Consider the following 20377-nt stretch of genomic DNA (forward strand, 5'->3'; position numbering starts at 1 on the left):
AGACCATTTAGGAGAGCGCACCCCGGGAGAAGAGAGCAAAGGACTGTATCTCAGGAACCTGGACAGTTGTGATGTTGGCTAACAGGGATCCTGGGAAGGAAATGTGAAAATGAAGAGCAGGTATTAGGAGAAATGGACAGACAAGTGTTCCAGAAACTGAGGTTAAGAGGGTGACCTAAACCAAAGGTAGCAATGACTTTGGTAGGTGAAGGAAAGTCAGGTTGAAATGTGGGTTTGGAAATCGGGGAGGCTTGGGGAGAGCAGGCTGGCTGCGGGACGCGGGGAGCAGGAGCAAGACCGGGTCGGGCTGAGAAGTAAACTGGGGGGCGGGTGAGGATGAGTGTGGAGCCCAAGATCGTTGGGGGCTGAGATGGCGTTTGATACGTCTTTAATTTCCCATCTCTGGTACAGAGTAGTGTAGGTTCTTTTAGGAAGTCTGAGTGTAAAGGGAAGAAGAGAGCTGAGCTGTGTGCCGAGTCAAGAGGACTGGTCAAGCCCCTTTCTGTCAGCTTGTACAGAGGAGGAGACTGGGTACACAAACTTGATATCAAAAGAGAATAGTAGTGAGGGGTGGAGGAGTGAGCTGTGAGCAAAAACAAGGACTCTAGTCACAGAGACAAAGGAAAGGATGAAGGGTGGGAGAAGGGACAAGCTGTGTGTGTGACAGCTTTTGTTTCCTCTTGGGAAGGTGGGAGGCAAGGTTGTCTGCTAAGAATTAGATGGTGGACAAATTGGATAGGAGTTAAGAGAGTGACATCATTTAAAAGGCAAGTTGCCGAGGTAATTAGGTGCGAGCCTAAAGACAAGCGGTAGGAATGGTAAATTTTTGAGGTGCCCTGTACAAGATTTTGTGGGGTCATAGTTCTGATAAATGGCATCATTTTCTCTAGCAGTGATCAGGTGCCGGTTATCAGAATGCTGGATGCCAGCCTAAGGAGATCTTCTAAGCCACTGGATCCCAGGTCCCGCCCACCAGAACCTCCTAGAAATCTTCCCTAAAGCACAGATTCCACAGAATCACTGCCCAGAGATTCAGATCCTGAATCCGTGGCGAGGCCTGGAAAGCTGTGTTTTTAATTAGCTCCTACTGATCCCCACATAGCCAGGTAAGAGTTGGCAGGTTCTGAAGAGGTTTCTTTTTTCCATTTTATTGAGGTCCAATTGACAACTAGGAATTATATATATTAGTTATATATATTTTAGGTGTTCAACTTGATGTTTTGGTATATGTATACATTGTGAAATGATTGCACAATCAAGCTAATTAACATATCCAATTCCCACGGTAGTTAGAGTCTTTGTGTGTATATGGGTTGAGATCATTTGAGACCTACCCTCAACAAATTTCAAGTATGCAATACAGTATTGTTAACTATATCAGCATGCTGTACGTTAAGATCTCCAGAACTTACTCATCTTGGATAACTGAAAATTTCTACCCTTTGACCAATAGCTCCCATTTATACCTCTCTCTAAGCCCTCGTTACCACCATTCTATTCTATGCCTCTGTGAGTTTAACTATCTTAGATTCCACATGGAAGTGAGATCATGCAGTATTTGCCTTTCTGTGTCTGCCCTATTTTACTTAGCATATAGCTAATTAGCATATGTATTATGTATAATATATAAACAGTACATTGCATATATTGTATATATTCATACATATATACAATGGATATATATTCAGAAGTGGGATTACTGGACGTATGGTAGTTTTATTTTTAATTTTTTGAGGACCTTCTATACTGTTTTCCATAATGGCTGTACCAATTTGCATTCCCACTACCAGTGTACAAGGATTGCCTTTTCTCCACATCCTCAGCAACACTTACCTTTTGTCTTTTGATAATAGCCATCCTAACAGGTATGAGATCACATCTCTCCTCTTATGTCAAGGAGGTTTCTACCTATGTTTTCTTCTAGGATTTCATGGTTTCAGGTCTTACATTGAAGTCTTTAGTCCATTTTGAGTTGATTCTTGCACATGGTGTGAGACAAGGGCCCAGTTTCATTATTCCGTATATAGATATCCAGCGCTCCCAACAATATTTATTGAAGAGACTCTCCTTTCCCCCCTGCGTGTTTTTGAAACTCTTTTGAAGACCAACTGACTGTAGATGCACTGATTTATTTCTGGGCCCTCTATTCTGTTCCATTTGCCTATATGTCTGTTTCTATACCAGTACCATACTGTTTTGATTGCTTTGTATTATATTTTGAAATTGGGCAGGCCTCTTTCCCATGGGGCTGGGGAGGTCCCTTTTCTCCTTAGCCAGGGCTGGAGGCCAAGATCAGCCCTTGAGGGTCATTGTCAGGGCTGCCACAAGCTGGCAGCCTTGTTTTCCTGCCTCAGACATGTGGAGTTGCTGGGAGCCCCAGTTGGTCTATACCAGGCATGCTGACCCCCTAGCCAGACTAGGGTCTGAAGTGGCAGCATGGGGCCTCTGGCTCTCTTTAGGTAGTCCAGGCTCTCATGAGCTGATCCTGACCTATGTTGCCCCAAAAGTACCTTGGCCCCCTGCCTACCCCATAGACAACACCTAACAAACACACCTAAACAGGTAGTCATGTACCACAAAGATGCCTGTGAGGGAGTAGGACCTCTCACCTCCTGCTGTCCTACTAAACAATTTCTTTGGCCCTGGGGGATATCACTGGGGGAGGAGATGATGTCCGAAAGAGGGGACTTCTGTTGTAGAAGGGGCATCCAAGGTCACCTAACTCAGGGAGAATCACCATTTTTCCCTGTGTGGATTAGCTTAGGTGTGGACAGGCCACTCCATCCACCCACTCAGAGCTGTCTCCTGCATAGAGTCCCGTACAGGACTGTGAGGTGTGGAATGGTGAGGAAGAGCTGTGAGTGGGTGCCGGAGAAGGAAGAGCACCACAGGCGTCAGGGCAAAGAGGTCAGATCTGACAGTACACCAGCCGCAAGTGCAAGCCCCACTTCTAAGTAGTTAGCTGTATTAACTGGACAGCTTGGGCTCCCCAACAGTGCAAATGGGAAAAGTATTCTGTGTTGAAATACCTATGTCATCAGCTGGCAAAATAATGTTTTAGAAAAGTTGTCAAGTTCTCACAGGTTTTCTTCACTAGTAAAAGTTCTGAAAGCATTTTCTTTTGTTCTAAAAGCAATAAACTACTTTCTGTGGGGGAAAAACCTAGAAAATGTGATGCTTTATTGTTCTTATTGCTCAAAACTATTTTGGCTATTTGGGGTCTTCTGAGTTTTATGTAATTAAGATTATTTTTTCTATTTCTGTAAATAATTCCATTGGGATTTTGACAGGAATTGCACTGAATCTATAAATTACCTTGGGTAGTCTGGACCTTTTAACAAATCCTTCCAATCCATGAACATTGAGGTCTTTTCTTTTATCTGTGTCTGCTTTGATTTTCTTCATCAGTGTTTTACAATTTTCAGTGGACAGGTTTTTCATCTCTTTGGTTAAGTTTATTCCTAAATATTTTGGTCTGTTTGTTGCTATGTGATTAAGACTGTTTCCTTAATTTTCTTTTCAGATAGTTCATTGTTAGTGTAAAGAAACATCACAGATTTTCACACGTTGGTTGTGTTTCTTACAACTTTACTAGATTCATTTATTAGTTCTAATAGTTTTGTTGTTGTTGAGTCTTTGGAGATTTCTACATATATGATCATGTCATCTGAAAACAGAGGTAAATTTATTTCTTCCATTCTGTTTTGGATGCCTTTCATTTCTTTTTCTTGTCTAATTCCTTTAGCTAGGATTTCGAGTACTGTGTTGAATAGAAGTGGCAAAAGTGGGTGTCTTTGCCTTGTATCAGATCTTAGAAGAAAAGCTTTCAGGTTTTCTTTATTGACTATGATGTTAGCTGTAGGCTTTTAATATATGGCCTTTATTGTCTTGAGGTTGAGTTCCTCTACATCTATTTTGCTGATAATGTTTGTCCCATATAGATGTTGTCAAATGCTTTTTCTGTGTCTATTCATCTATGGTGAGATGGTCATGTTTATCTTTCATTCTGTTAATATGCTGTGTCACATTGATTTGACATTATTGAACCATCTTTTCATCCCACAGATAAATCCCACTTGGTCATGGTGTATAATCCTTTTAATGTGCTGTTGAATTGGTTTGCTAATGTTCTATTGAGTATTTTAACATCTGTGTTCATTAGGGATATTGGTCTGTGGTTTTTCTTTTCTTGTATTATCTTTATCAGGCTTTGGTATTAGGGTATTGCTGGGCTCATAAATGGTTTGGAAGTGTTCCCTGTATTTTTTTGGAAGAGTTTTAGATGAATTGGTTTTAATTCTTCTTTGAATGTCTGGTAGAATTCACCCATTAAGCCATCTGGTCCTGGGCTTTTCTGTTGGGGGGTTTTCTATTACTCCTTCAATTGTCTTATTATTCATCTGTTCAGGCTTTCCATTTCTTCTTGATTCTATCTTGTTATATGTTTCTAGGAGCTTTTTCATTTCTTTTAGGTTATCCAATTTGTTGGTATATAATTATTCATAAAGTTCTCTAGGATCTTGTTTATTTCCATGGCATCCATTTAATGTCCCCTTTTTCATTTCTGATTTGATTTATTTCCGGATTCTCTCTTTTTTCTTAGCCTAGTTAAGGGTTTATCAAATTTTTTTTATCTTTTCAAAAGACCAATTCTCAGTTTTGTTGATATCCTCTATCTTTATCCTCTATCTTATTTATTTCTGTTTTATTAGTTCTTTCTATCTACTAACTTGGGGTTTAGTCTGTTATTTTTCTAGTTCCTTGAAGTGTAAAGTTAGGTTATTTGAGATCTCCTAACTTCAGTGAGCAGCTTAATGACCATTATTTTGAATTCTCTGTTGAGTAAACTACATATTTCTATTTCATTAGGATTGATTTCAAGAAATTCATATTGTTCTTTTGTTTGGAACATATTTCCCTGTTTCTTCATTTTCCTTGACTCTGTGTTGGTATCTATGCATTAGACAAAACAGCCATCTCTCCTAGTCTTCATGTACTGGCCTCATACAGGAGAAGACCCTTACCAATCATCCTAATCAAAGATTCACTTATTCTCTGTTGTCCCCAGGAGACTAGCAAATTCCAGCCCCTCTGCTATGGACAGGCTTTTAGAAGCCAGATCCTCAGTCAACAGCTAGAAAAATCAGGGTGCTGGATGTGCATGTGCAGTCTAATTCCTTCCACAGAGAAGCTGGGGGCTGGATTTTATCACCTGCTCACTCTGTGCTGAGCCACGGGGAGGAGCTACAAGAAGTGCTTGCACGCCCATTCAGTTTAGTTTTGTTGGGGTATTTTCTCACTTTCCCAGTACACACAAAGCAGAAATATCACAGGGAACAATGGTCATGGGTGTAGTTACTGTACCTTTACCTGACTCAGCTGCGCCCTAGAATATTTGTGCGTAGAAAAGGAAAAACTAAATTATTAAGGATCTAGAAGCTCTGCTTTGGGAAATTGCTCTGAATTTTGTGTAGAGGACTTTCTGCCTTCTGGAGAAAGATACTCAAAAGAAGTAACTGCCCTTGGAAACTGACCTATGAGCACCACAGAAGATGAAGGAGAAGAGGGACATCAAGCAGAGAAATGAGGAGGTACAGACAACTCCTGATTATTTGTGGGATTCTTCAAGGAACCTGAGAAGACATATTGCAAAAGAGGAGCTTAAAGGGCTGGTATGCTTACTGATGACGCATGTAGGAGCTCAGAATACTGGGTTTGGGAATATCACTATAAATATGAAGATTTTAGATTTTTGTGGAAAAAATATTTAAGTTATTTAAAGAATAAGCTATATCAAACTTGCTTAATTTCCTTCATTTTTTAAAAAAATAAAGTTATTAGATTCATAAAACAAGAGAATGCTATTGTCTGTATATTTAATTTTAAGAAATTATTTGAGCAAGTTTTTCATCCTTTTCATCAAGATAAACATTGAAAACGTAGGTCATTTCACAGCTGGTTATATATTCTTTTCCCAAAGGCTATTATTCACTGACTTACAGTTAAAATTTCTGCTAAATGTGCCACAAAGTGCCGCCTTGTCTCTCTCCCATTCTTCTCAATCCTTATTATATAATTCAAGGTCATGAATATTCCATTTGAAGGTTTATTTCCATCTGTTCAGTACCACCCATATCAACTAGCCTAATTATATCATTTATATTTTAAACATCTAGAAATCAACTCTATAACAAAAATGTCTAAGAAGTAATAATCTCATGTACCATTAGCTTTTTTTCTCTTTACAATTCTTAGTCAAGCCTAAAATGAACACCTCCCCTTTGAAGAAAGGACCCCTATAGCCCCTCAGCCTTCTCATCTACCATGTGACAGATTTCTATCCAGGCCACATTAAACCCCACTGGTTCCTAAATGGACAGGAGGAAAACAGCTAGGGTATGTCCACCAACCTGATCTGTAATAAAGACTGGATCTTCCAGATCCTGGTGATGTTGGCAATGACCCTTCAGCAGGGAGATGGTTGGGCCTGCCAAGTCCTGTCACTTGGAGTGGAGTGAGTTATGCCCGGATAACTGTGTGGGCTCCCAATTCTGAAGAACAGGGGACGTTCTAGCTCTGGGGTCCACTCATCTTTGTGTGTACACTGCTGTCATATCTACCCCCATCTTTTTCCTAGAGAAGTCCCTGAGAATAGTTCAGAGCTGTGGCTGCAGAGGTTTGGCTACTCTGACCTAGGGGATGCTAAGGATTCATAGATCTCTGCTCGGGTCAGAAAACGTAGGAAACTCAGACACCTTCCTGAATTACCCTCACACATGGGAACTGTTCTCTGCCTTGGTCTTTTAGTTTAGTGAGTTATTTTGAGAGGCAGCTACCAGAATTAGCATGTGTGTCCTTTTTGAAGTCACAGTCTAATTTCTAGAACTTGGGGGTCTTTTCTAAATTTCCTCTTTCTCCAAGGTATGTATCTCTCATAGCCTTCATATTGATACTCTAGAATCAGACAGTACCTGAGGCGGAGGGTGGGACTGACCCTAGTCTGTGTTTCCCAGAGGCACACTGATTCTTGCCAGAGAAATGCTGGTTAGAATCTTGGGCTTTGTGCTGGGGCTCATCTACCTTGTAGTGGACATCTTAGTGCCCGTGAGGATCAAGATAAGTAAGAAAACCTGAGAAGTAGCTGAGGTTTGCTTTCCCGGAGGCCACTGAAATCAGATTGTCAGGGGGCAGAAATGGCCTGGAGGGAGAGAGAAATTCCCAGGCTGGAATCTTACCCCAACCAGACACATGGGGGCTGCAGATACTCAGGTCATGCCCGAGTTCAGTTAGTAACAGATGAGTCCAACCAGCCCCTGCCTTACTTCAGGGTTCTGACCATGACAATGGAAATGAGATGGGAACGTTTATCTAACTGTCTAAGATATTTTTAATGGCTAATTACATCCCCTTTTCTCCTTTTACTTTCACATAATGAGGATCTTGAAAACCAATTAATACCCTGGCTTTGTTTTTCTTTGGGGAGGGGTTGCAGAAAGTCTTTTCATTGCACCGTGACTCTGAAGCATCTACTGGGAAGGGGGTCTCAGTCCTGAACCTCTCTTTCAACTTCAGCCCGTTAGCAAGTGTGGAAAATGAACGTTACTTTACTCCATTGATGAAGGAAGCCCAGAGAAACTCTTATTTTTCATCAGGCTAAGCCTCGGTCTCTCAGCAAAGTTTTCTTTCCTGAGACTTAGAGAAAGAGAGGTCAGCAACCTGAGATAACTATATTTTTTCCTTTTACCTCCACAGGGTTCCTGATCTGACCTGAAGACAGGCATGTGCCCTGGAACAAGCATTTTTCTATCTTTCCTCAGTCCCAGAGGCAGGTTCTGGGACAGACTTCAGCCTCCCAAGAGGATGTTACTGCCAAGTAATTGCTCCAAAACTAGTTTCTATAGTTGTTCTCTTTGATTTCATGCACACTTTCTCTCGGGGCCTGTATCCAAGTTCCCTTTTGGAGTTCCATAAATAATAAAAAGCCATTGTTCTTGTCTGTTTTAAGAATATTCCCCAATCCATCTCTGCCATTGCTTTTGTTTGAGGGTTTTGGTAAAAAGACTAGGAGTTCATGAAGAAGTTCATTGTTGTGTATACACAGGCAAGAAGGAAACCCCGTAAAGGAGATATCCTGACTCTAGGGAAAGGTGGCAGCTTGGACATGGACCTCCTCTGAATTCACCCTCTATCTTTGGGCTGCACAAAGATAGTGATTTATGTTTGTTACCTTTATCCCTGTAGGTCTGGGACCATTCTTAGTTATTCTACGATGAGCAGACGGTGAATTTCATGTTATGTGACCTATATTCACACAGCACTGATTCAATATATAACTTATGAAGAACGTATTTTACCATTACCATTAAGAAATCAAATTAAGTGGTGCCTGGTGGTTCAGTTGAATGAACATCTGACTATTATTGTGGCTCAGGTCACAATCTTGGTCCTGGGACAGAGTCCTGCATCAGGCTCGCAGCTAGCAGGGATATCTGCTTAAGGATTCTCTCTCTCCTCCCTCTGCCCCACCCCTAAAATAAATAAATCTTTTTTAAAAAGAAATCAAATTAAGATCAGAATTTAAAATTGGAAATATAATGTAATAAACTTAAATAAATCCTTTTCTTTGCACACCATGATGAATAGTCCTTGACCAAACAAGGCTTAGCCTTTTTAATGCAACAAGTTATAGAAGACACAGGTTTATGCTTTAAGTTTGTAGTCATCAGACATTCCAGGCCTCCTGTCTTAGTAATTCACAGTGTTAAAATGCTCAAAGCAGTCGATGCGGTTCTCTTTTTTAAACATTTTTTTTACAATCCAAAGTGATTTGGGGTTTTCTGTTTTGTATGAAATTATTTTGAAAGTCGAGGTAAGTTCTAAGTGGTCCTTTTTGCATAAAATATAGAGTATTACCCCTGGAGCACATACTGAGCGTTCAGAAGAACTCTGGCACACCGAGGTGGTGCCTCCTCTCTCCTTAGCTCCTTGCAAGCAGCATCTGCATCTCGTTCGCCCCCTGGTTCCCGCCCCTTGTCGGTTCCCACTGCTCACTCCTCTCAGGCTGCTCCCCTCCCATCATGCCCCGCGTGGGACTAGCTTCCCCCATTTCCAAGAGAGGTGGAGACTGAGGGTGCAGACTTGGGGGTTACTGAGCCAGGAGTAAGCATAGCTGGGGCCTGCAGAAAGGACTGGATGATTAGTGAGGGCCCTGAGCACAGCGAATCCACCGTCACTCCCATAACCTGTTAGGTGCGCGCATTGCTCCATTTAACCCTCATAATTCAAGGTGTTTTCTTTTCCTTTTCTATTCCAGGTGCCTCTGCAGTGGCCACTGTGAGCCAGGCGGTGAGGAGAAAATGAGGCCGAGCAGGGCATGAAGGAGCTCTGAATCCAGGACTTATTTCCCTTTCTGGTGGAAGGAGAAGGGGTGGGAGTGAAACAGCTCAGCGGGACCAGAAAACGTCAGGAGGGACGTCTCCGCGTCTGGGAAAGAGGCGAGAACCGACATGGCTGAGAAAGTCCTAACCTAAGTGGGGTTCAGGGATAAGAGGAAGAGAACAAAAGTGGAGACATGATAATCACCTTCCTTTTAATGGGATCAATTGGAAATACATCTATGAAATTGATCCTGGAGTATTTTTTATTTGTAGTAACTTTTGTGAATGGATAATTTTCTTCATAATTTTATGTTGATTTTTTGTACCATATAAGAATCCACTTGCTTATTTTTAAGTAATGTTATATTTTACCCTCTCATTCTTTTGATAATCTTGGAGGACTCTGCTGTTTCCAGACATGGAATCAAAATGCAAAAAATACTGTTTCATTTCAATTACTACTTTTATTTCTTCTTGAAATTTTTATCTTCTTTATACAAGATTAATATTTTACTACTTAGTCTAAAATTAACTCTGCTTTATAAATTCTTTTTTTTTTTTTTTTTTTTTAATAAATTTATGTATGGGTGCCTGGGTGGCTCAGTGGGTTAAAGCCTCTGCCTTCGGCTCCGGTAGTGATCCCAGGGTCCTGGGATCAAGCCCCACATCGGGCTCTCTGCTCAGCCGGGAGCCTGCTTCCCCCTCTCTCTCTGCCTGCTGCTCTGCCTACTTGTGATCTCTGTCTGCCAAATAAATAAATAAAAATATTTAAAAAAAATAAATTTATGTAGAACTGTAGTAAAAGCCCTTGGTACTTACTAACAATATGATAGAACTTATATTGTTAAAATTAATTGTGTATTGTAATTATTCAACTGTTTTTCTGTTTTGAATTAGCTTTGCAGTATAATAATGAACATTTCTTGATTCCTTACTATGCGCAAGGCTTGGTTTTAAGAGATTCACAAATACAGAGTATTATCCCAGTTAGATTTCCCAATAAACCAATGACATAGGCTCCATAATAATCTCTGTTCAACACAAGAGGAAACTAGTCACAGTGAGTTAAAAAAAAAAAAAAATCAGGAATACATATCAGGAACCACCTGTAAGTGAGCAAGGGATCATTTGGTTTTTACAAATTCTGCCCCCCCAAAAATATTGAAATGCAAAGAAAAGATGGACCCCAGAGTTTAAAGGTAGGGAGTCTAATCCCCCTAGATCTTTAACACACTGTTCAGGGTTTGCTCTGTCCCAGAACATGTCCGTGCAAGGCAGATGGCATTCCACCATGAAGTGGGAATGATATTCCTTGAGATTTGTTCCTAGGGCAGAAAGTTTATTAAAAAATCAAGCCTTATGACTTACCCAGTTGCTCAAAATGAGGATCCCTTTCCTTATACTGTCTTCAGTGAATCTTAACCTTAAAGAATCATGTGCTTTATACCACACTTCTGTCTGGTGAGTAACAATTCCTGCTTATTGGTTCCTTTTTCAGAATCTGGCCACAGCCAGGGGCTATAGAAGGCCATCCAGGCTCATCTTCTTTAGTATTTTAATATTATAGTATATAGTATATAAATTAATATATTAATACATCTTAGGGGTGGGGCCCATTGAGTGAGAACTGCTATGACTACAAGTGTCTCAGCCCCCATCCTTTCCCAGGCTCCAGGATGGTGGTCTTGAGGATCACTGAGGTTGCAGGGATGGCAGCCCTCATGATGTCCTTGGTGATACTGAGCTCCCCTTTGGTTCAGAGCAGAGACACCCCAGGTAAGTGCAGAGCTGCTCCCCTTGGAGAATCCAGCTCAGGGGAACGACCTTAGGAAGTTTTCCATGTGGGCCCAGTCCCTGAGAAAGACTTTAAGGCTCTGACATCATGCAAGCACTGCTATTCTCACCAGAGAGAGGAGATGAGGGTGTGCATGTGAAGGGGACAATGGTACCTGGTTGTCTGGAGTGATTTTGGAGGGACAAGTTTCTCACAAAAGGGTCATCAAAATGACATTTCAACATCCATCATAGATCAGAAAAGGGGGCACCTTGGCTCAGTGGGTTAAGCCTCTGCCTTCGGCTCAGGCCATGATCTCAGGGTCCTGGGATTGGGTCCCGCATCAGGCTCTCTGCTCAGCAAGGAGCCTGCTTCCCTCTCTCTCTCTCTCTCTGCCTGCTTCTCTGCCTACTTGTGATCTCTCTCCGTCATATAAATAAATAAAACCTTTTTTAAAAAATCAGAAAAGGGAAATTAGGGTTAGTCTGCATTGTCCAAGATCTGAAGATCACCCTGTAGAATCAGTGCTCCAGGTAAGGGTCCCTTCCACAGAACCAGGCAGGAACCATCACTGGAACCAGTGAGGAACCAATGATGGCCAGAGTAGCAGAGGAGAGTGATGAGGGCAAGCCATGGTTAAGGCCCATAGGTTACATACTGCAGCTGGCCACATCCCCACATCCCCCATGTCCAGAACTCCCTCATCCAGCACATTAGGATGGGGCCAGAGAGGAAGCAAGAAACAGGAAGTGACATCTCCTCAAGCTGCCCATTATGCATAATTTTATATTATAACTTCTAGGTTTCTGTATCAAGTCCTCATAGTACCTCTTAATTTCTAGTTTCAGTTCACCACCAAGGCCATGTGTAATAAAATGGTGAGCAGTTTATGTTAAAACTCTCCATCTGAGGGCACCTGGGTGGCTCAGTGTGTTAGACCTCTGCCTTCAGCTCAGGTCATGATCTCAGGGTCCTGGAATCGAGTCTCGAATCGGGCTCTCTGCTGGACAGGGAGTCTGCTTCCTCTCTTCTCTTCTTTCTCTGCCTGCCTCTCTGCCTACTTGTGATCTTTCTCTGTCAAATAAATAAATAAAATCTTAAAAAACAAAAACAAAAACAAAAAACAACTCTCCATCTGAAACAGATACTCATCCATATCCCCATACTTTGCTCCAGCCCCAGAGACCCTGCAGGAGACATGACATTAATTGACAATTGAGATTCAGACATCAGTAAACCAGCTAACATGCTGGGATCTGCAAAGATGGTTGCAGGTACCCCTGAAAAAATATGGGGGGAATAAAGTAAAAATAAAGTTTAAAAAAAGGTAAAAATAAAGTTAAATAAATAAATAAGTAAAATTAAGTAAAATTTTACTTAAACGTGGAGGACGAGTGGATGGGGTACAGTATGACGTAGTAGAAAAGAAGACATGAAGTCACTAAAGGCTTAACTTTACTATGGGAAACTCCTGCAAAACAGGAAAATGGATCTTTTCTGCTGCCTGGAGGAGGAGAGAAACCCTGGGGGTCAGAGTCCAGAAGTGGTCAGAATTCTGGGTAAAATAAAAGGGGGTGAACTAAGGAGGTTCACAGCAGATGGAGAAAGTGAGATGAATAGTTCCGAGTAAATCAACCCCATGGTGACACCAACCATCCTTGTGTCCTCAACCCAATGCTGTAGACTAGGGAAGTAACCAGGCAGAGCAAACATTCTCTAAGCCTGACAGGCTCAGGAACTGCAATAACTACATCCACATTACAGGTCCAAGGTATGTGCTCCTAGGGAACCGAAGATACGAGACTGAGGAAAGGCCTGGGAGTCACAAAGAAGGCACCAAAAATGTCTAACACACACAGGTATTTGTTGGTCCTCGGAATTACTTAGAAAGGATGCTCTGTAGGGAGGAGTCTCAGAGGAAACCAGGGCCTATAGACCATCCAGTGTGGGGATTAAATTGTCACCATACATCAATTTTCAGCATTTATTGAGTACTTTCTATGTATGAGGCCCTTCGCAGGTGCTAAGTGCGAGTAGGATCACAGACAGGCAGGGATTGGAGGGGTCTTTGGGGACATCGATCATTGGTGTTGAGGAGCACAGACATTCAGAGGCACTGGAGCTTTAAAGTAGATCTGTTGCTGGGCATTCCCCTATGTCCTCTTCCGTCTCATAAGAGTTGTCACCTGCAATACAACAAACACAGTGGGGTTACAACTCCCTATTTAACTTTGCATCCTCAATCCCTAAAGACCAGGTTTTTAGGTCCCCCCAGACCCTAAAGAGGGCCTCTGGGACATTGGTGATGTTCTATTCCCTGACCAAGGTACTAGTTACATGGGTGTTTGCTTGATAATCATTGGCTGTACATTAATGTTTTGTATATTTCTTACATACATCTGCTCATTCACAGTAAAAGGGTTTAAAAAGAGAGCCAAAGAAGGATATTAGTAATTTGAGGCAAAAAAAAAAAAAAAAGGAACCAATGAATCAAGCAGAAATATTGAGTTTTAATAATGGTTGGAATAAAGGATATTTAGATGAAACAATTAGTGGGACTTCTGCAACTGAATAATAATTAATAAACAAGAGGTCAGACTGAGAAATGCTCTCAAGGGCAGTGTGGAAGTTTAAACAAGAGGAAACATAAAAGAAAAACTGTGAGACATGGAGGATCAATGCGGACATCCTGACATCTTGCTAATCCCCCCCCCCAACTAGGAAGTGAGGGAAATAGTAAAAGGAGATGAAATGTCTGGAAAAAAGAATAGATTTCTAGGCTTTATAGAAAGATGAAATGACTTAGTTTGACATGGTACATTGATGACAAATAGAGTTTTTAAAAAACATGTCTCCTTAAAAAGCACACATTTAATACATTATAAGAAAACTGTAAGAACTTCAAAGACAAAAAAAATTCTCAAAAAAACCATTCTCAACACTTGCAGAGTGAGCAGTTCCACTGATAAAAGAACAAGAGCAGATCGATCTGGAAAAGAATTAATAAACATCACTCCTATCAACAGCAGCACTTAATGGGATGTTACTTGCATAGAACTGGAGAAAAAGAACTTTCAATCCCAAAATATATACCCACAACACACAGTCATTTTAATACATGAATACTTTCAAACATTTCAACCTTAGATGCTTTGCTATTTAAAAAAAAAACACTTTTAAAATGCTTTTTAAATAAATTTTAAAAGACTTTATTTGACACACTTTAAAAATACTTTTTAAAAATTTTTAAAGAGATTTTATATGTTTATCTGAGACACAGAGAGAGAGAGATCACAAGTGTGAGGAGACGCAGAGGGAGAAGCAGGCTCCCTGTTGGGATGGGAGCCCAATGTGGGACTCAATCCCAGGACCCTGGGATCATGACCTGAGCTGAAGGCAGATGCTTAACTGACTGAGCCACCAAGGTTCCCCTAAAATACTTTTTTAAAAAGCACCCCCCAAAAAAGAGAAACACATCTAAGAGAGATGTGGAAAATAAGAAAGATCAAATAATTTTAAAAAGTTATTGTTATCTTAAAAAGCAGAGGCTAAATTTTTTTTAAAGTAAGAAAAATGTGGCATGCCTGGGTGGCTCAGTCAGTTAAGCGCCGGCCTTTGGCTTGGATCATGGTCCCAGCGTCCTGGGACTGAGTCCCACATCAGGCTCCTTGCTCAGCAGGGAGCCTGCTTCTCCCTTTGCCTGCTACTCCCCCTGCTTGTGCACTCTCTCTCACTCACAAATAAATAAAATCTTTTTTAAAAAAGAAAAATGTATTTAAAATGAACGAAAACTAAAAATGTGATTAATATTAACACAAAGGAAATCCTAGGTAGTGATAATAGGGAGAAACGAAAAATACTGCAAAGTGCTTGTCTCTTTTGTGGGGCAGGAAGAATAGAGGGATTTGTCAGTGTTCTAACTGATGTAATTAAGAGCATTAAGATAAACCATTTCATGAGTACATTTAGAAAATACAACTTTTATAGTAACAGAATTTGGCCTAGCCTTTAGGAATGAGAGATGAGAAAAATGAACAAGAATAAAGTATATTAAATAAAACATTTTAATAATATGATAGTAAATTTTTAACTTAATAATAATTGCAATTAATTGAATGAGCTAACCAACCAATTAAAAAGAAGAGCCTCTCAAATTGTACCTTCTACATAGTCTAACAAAGTCAGACAGAATACATGAATACTGAAGGTCAAAACCAAATAATCAAAAAAGACACTTCAGGCAGATAAACAAAGATAACTGACATCACAAATCTCACATCTGCCAAAAGAGAATTAAAGACAAGTGGAAAAAACTAGGGCAAGAAACTGCAATGAACATGAACATATATTTCCCTGAAAATAAAACCTCAAAATACAAGAGCAACAAATGACAAAATATGTGGAGAAAGACTCTAAATATTAAAAATCTTCAAATTAAACTGCAGATTTTAACATATCCTCAAAAACTAAGTGCAGAAGCAAAAAGAAAGTAAACAAAGATATAAAGATCTAAATAATACAAGTAAAAATAAAGATCTAAATAATATAAGTAAAAGGCTCAAATAACTACATAGAGATTTCCACAACTGACAACATTCACATGGTTTTCAAGCTCACATGGCACATCTATGAAAACAACATTCATTAAGCAACAAAGAAAACCTCAGTGTGTTCAAATGAATATCATATCATGAATATGTTCTTTGGCCATAATGCAATTGAATTCTAAACTGATGAAAAAGAATAAACAAATGAACTCCATATACCCCAAACATGCAATTAAATAATGATAGGAATGAAAATCTAAATGATGAAACACTCGGTACTCAGTGACAACCTGTATATCAAAAGTAGTGCCTAGAAGGAAATGTCTAGCTTTTAAACAAATGTAGTAAGAAAGGAAGCCTGAAAACAAACGTGATAATCATTTCCATTTAAAGAATGGGGAAGTAGAAAAAGAGCAAAAGAAAAAAATGTAAATAATAAAGACAAGGGCAGAATTCAGTGAACTAGAGAACAAAAAGTAGGGAAGATAAACAAAATCAAAGTTTGATTTAGTGATAGACTCATCTGGCAAAACCATTAAGGAAAATGTAGGAGATTCAGAATGAAAAGGAGAAACAACTATATACACAGACATTTTTAAATGAAAAAAAGTTTGTTATGATCAACTCTATTGCAATAAATCTGAAAATTTAGATTAGATGGATACACTTCTAGAAAGATAAAAAGGTCAAAACTACAGGGAGTAGTAGAAACCTGGAATAGAGTCAGGAGCATCAAAGACACCGGCTTGGAAAGCAAAGAACACCTTCCCAACAGCACCTGTCCTAATGTGGCAACTAGGATATTTCAAAAACAAATCGTTCCTCTCTTGCACATGTCATTCTAGAACACAGAAAAGAACAAAAGCTTTTCAAATCATCTTATGAGGCCGATGCACCTTTATTTTCAAAGCCAGCTAAGGATAGTACAAGAGTAGAAAACTATGGATTAATGTCAGCCATGTCACTGAGTCCAACAATGTATTACAAGCATGATTCATTTCCATCAAATAAGATTTGTACTAGGACAGTGTAAGTGCATGGCTATTAGTTTATTTTATTGTAATGTCAGTGCCTGCCTGATTGCCAAGGCATCCATCTCAAAGATATACATCTAAAGGAAACATATTGCCTGATATACAATTAGATAAAAAGTAAAAAGCCGGGCTACACCCCCTTGCCCTGCCCCCATGATGTTTCCCTTTTAGAAAGTCTTGGGTGACCTAGATAACAAACTGCTTGAGTGAACCTGCTTCTCCCTTCTTGTGCTTTAACTCCAGTTCTTACATTTTAAATTCACCAATAAAGCGTGACCCTGTGAAATCTGAGGCACCCCTTCCCCAACCCGAATTATGGCAGATCCCCAGGTCTCTCCCACCCCCGACAACTTCACTGTGTGGCTCTGGTCAGGCCACGTAACCTCCAGGACTTGTGAGTAATAAATTAATATATCTTGTTTTTCTCAAAGGTCCCTGATGGTTGTCACTGAAGAGTGTCCTGCGGTCATAAGAACCACAAGGCCTGTCTGGGAAATGCCTGTAGGGACTCTCCACAAGTAATAGGGACCCAGTTGAGTTCTCCAGGCATTCTTAGCTGGTCACATCACCATGGAGAGGCTGAGACCACACAAAACACCTAGCTAGGAAATGCACTGAAGTCTCAATGTCAGAAAATCAATAATATGATAAAAAAAAATTCAGTAAACCAGAAAAGAACATTTGTATTAATTTCAACTGAATTCAACTCAATAACTGCATAAACAATTTGGTCAATTTTACCATATGGTAAAGCTTATTAACCAAAAATCTATAGCATATGTATTTATGGAGAAATTAAATGCATTCCCTTTGAGATTATGCAAAAGGTAGGATGTCCTTTAATAATTACACATGTTTAACACAGTATTGGAGGTTCATAGACATCACTATGACAACAGAAGAAAATCAAGGTTATGAATGAAGATTGTCAGGGAGCGATAAAATGACTGCAGATGACATATATAATCTACATATTGGATAAAACTGAGCTTCAGAAGTCCCAAGGGCTGAGTTCAAATCCAGACTCTGTACCTTTCAAACTGGGTGATCTTGGACAGCCTCATTCACCCCCTTCATGTCTGCTTCCCCTCTGTATGATGAGGAAATAATGGTACCAACTTCCAGACATAAGTAAGTGAATACATAAGAAGCAAATAGAATAGGGCCTGGTAAGTAGTAAGCAACTCAGCTGACGGTCTTATCATTGTATTGTTTTCCTCTAGCCGGTGATTCAGAAATAACAAAGTGCTCAAAGAACGCCTATTGAAGTGTTTCTCCTTCTCATCCACCCCACACACTGGGCTGCCTCCCCTTTTGCATTGTGGCCTCCCCTTTTGCATTGTGCATACCAGCTCTGGAAAACTCACAGGAGCCCCTGCACCCAGGGATGCTGTCAGGCCGCCTGGTCTTCAGGACAATGACGCCAGTGATGATGCCTGCCACGCCTGCCACCAGACCCAGGACACAGACCACAGTCTCCTTCGTCTCAGGCACCTGGATCAGCTCCTGGGCCTCTGGGGCACAAAGGAAAGACAGAGTTAGAAGGCATGGAAAGCAGGAGCTGGCTCAGGTGTAGCAGTATGAAGAGTTAGAAACTGTGAGATCACCAGTGAAGTCTGGATAAAGTGACAGTAAGACACATGAGATTAAGGAAAGAAGGTTCTGCAGAGAGATGGATCCTGGAAATAAAGATGGTGTCAGGACAGCGCTGGCAAAGGGACAGGGCTCTGTACCCCAGTGCTGAAGGAGCAGTTGATCCAGGCCCCAGTGCTCCACCTTGCAGTCATAGACATCTTCAGCCCTGGGAAGGAAGGTTAAGTAGTGGAACTTGTGGAATCTAAATTCTGTGCTGGGCAGGAAGATGGTCTCAGCTATACCTTCAGTGACCATCTGCTCATTGCGCAGCCATGTGACATTGAGCACAGGTGGGAAGAACTTGTCCACATGACAGATGAGAGTGTTGGGTTGTCCCAGCTCCACAGGCTCCTTGGGAAACACGGTCACCTCAGGTGGCTCTGAGAAGAGACAGGACCTGTTAAGTCTGCTGCCTTTGACTGAATCTCAAAGATCTCCACCAACATAACCCCTATAGTCTCCAGGTTAGGGGCCACCTCTCTCATGCCAATCCCTGGTCCATCTCTCCCACCAACTGACTCCCAGATCAAAGTCATAGCTTCTCATGTTCCTAACTGGCCTCCCCCAGCCCAACATTGTTCTTGAATAAGAAGAAAATGATTCTTTTGATGACCTAAGGACCCAGCTTGTGGGCTGAATTCATTCATTCATTCACTCATTCATGAATTCATTCATGAATTCATTCATTCATGAGGAGAGTTTCATTCATGAGTGGACATCTGAGTCTCCCATTTTCTATGCAGCAGAGGGACTTTCCCAGCCCTGCAGGTGGGTTGTACAGAAACAAGCAAGAGCAAGCAGTACCATTTGTGGCCCTCGTGTGGTTGGACCATTGGATCAGGTTGTTCAAGTTCTTCTTTGCCACAACAATGTCAGCAATACCTCTCCAAGCATCAAAGTCGAAGGCATGAATAAAATCTGGGAGATGCCAGACAGTCTCCTTCTTATCCAGGTCCACATAGAACTGCTCATCCCCATCAAACTCAAACATGTACTCTCCAGAGGGTCTGTGTGTCTGGACGAACTCGGCATACACTGACACATGGCCCCCTGCTTGAAGAAGAAGGGAGATTAGAGAACAGGTGATTATGTGGGAGAGTAAACAGAACACAGGAAGCAAACAGTAATAACATGAATGAATAATACAGAAAATGAGAAATGAAAAAACAAACAAACAAAAAAAGAAATGGGAAGAAGCAATGAGAGAAATGACTTACTGAGAATTTAGGTTGTTTCCCTTGTCCCTGAAAACTTAAGCATCCATCACTCCAGTACAATAACAGTCACACTGAACACAATAATAAAGTAATATCTATGGAGGACTTACTATGTGTTTGATCTATTCTTTGCATCTTCACACCTCCACGTGAAGCATTCTTTTGCATGTAAAGGACCTGCCCACAGAGGTTAAGTAACTGGCCCAGGGTAGCACAGCTCCTGGTAGAGTCAAGATTGAGTCATCTCCTCACCCACATGCACAATAATCTCAGAATCCTTGTTAGACCAGACATATAAAATTAGTGATAAAGCCACAGAATGGGTAAGGGGAGAGGGGAGAGTGAAATAAAATTCCATCAGAGTGGAAATTTTTTTTTAAATTGCAAAGGAAATAAAAAGGTGTCCAGAGTCTTGGTGCCATTTATAGGCTTCCAGTTACTGTTTTAGTTTTAGAATAAACATGGTAGATTATGTAATTTTGTCCACAACACTTTCATTTAAGGCAAATCAAATTTTAAAATGTTATCATTCACACAACATTCACAAATTTTCTTGTTGACTTTATGTTGTTAAAGGTAATTTTCCTTGGAAATAAAGGTTGTTGGATTTGAAACTCCTATGGGATAGCATCTTTGTTTTACCTGATGTGTAAGAAGCAGCGAAGGTTTGAACAGTAGTGTCCCAATGAAGTACTAGATATTATTTATGTAAGAATGAGCTTTAAAAACAACAACAGCAGCAACAATACCCTTTCAGAAATTTCTAACTACTTTGTAACTACATGACTCAACC

General features: G+C 40.6%; 1 protein-coding gene, 1 long non-coding RNA gene and 1 other non-coding gene across 3 annotated transcripts; 2 read left to right on the top strand and 1 right to left on the bottom strand.

The window, feature by feature from the left end:
• The first annotated feature begins 2230 nt into the window (after positions 1-2230).
• LOC116862147 lies at positions 2231-2360 on the top strand. The gene has a single exon (XR_004381596.1).
• A 3135-nt stretch (positions 2361-5495) lies between these two features.
• LOC116862128 lies at positions 5496-8203 on the top strand. Its single transcript, XR_004381594.1, has 3 exons — positions 5496-5591; positions 7753-7873; positions 8102-8203. It is a non-coding gene; the product is annotated as an uncharacterized LOC116862128 (long non-coding RNA).
• A 4954-nt stretch (positions 8204-13157) lies between these two features.
• On the bottom strand, positions 13158-19481 carry LOC116862144 (RLA class II histocompatibility antigen, DP alpha-1 chain-like; the record flags this gene model as incomplete). The annotated part of the gene is made up of 4 exons (XM_032849284.1): positions 13158-13337; positions 18100-18246; positions 18466-18747; positions 19172-19481. Coding segments are annotated over 4 exons (801 nt in total), but the record flags the coding sequence as incomplete, so codon positions are not given.
• Between the last annotated feature and the right edge of the window lie 896 nt (positions 19482-20377).

This window comes from Lontra canadensis, unplaced genomic scaffold (assembly GCF_010015895.1).
Source record: "Lontra canadensis isolate GAN:19392208 unplaced genomic scaffold, GSC_riverotter_1.0 scaffold222, whole genome shotgun sequence".
Classification (NCBI taxonomy): Eukaryota; Metazoa; Chordata; class Mammalia; order Carnivora; family Mustelidae; genus Lontra; species Lontra canadensis.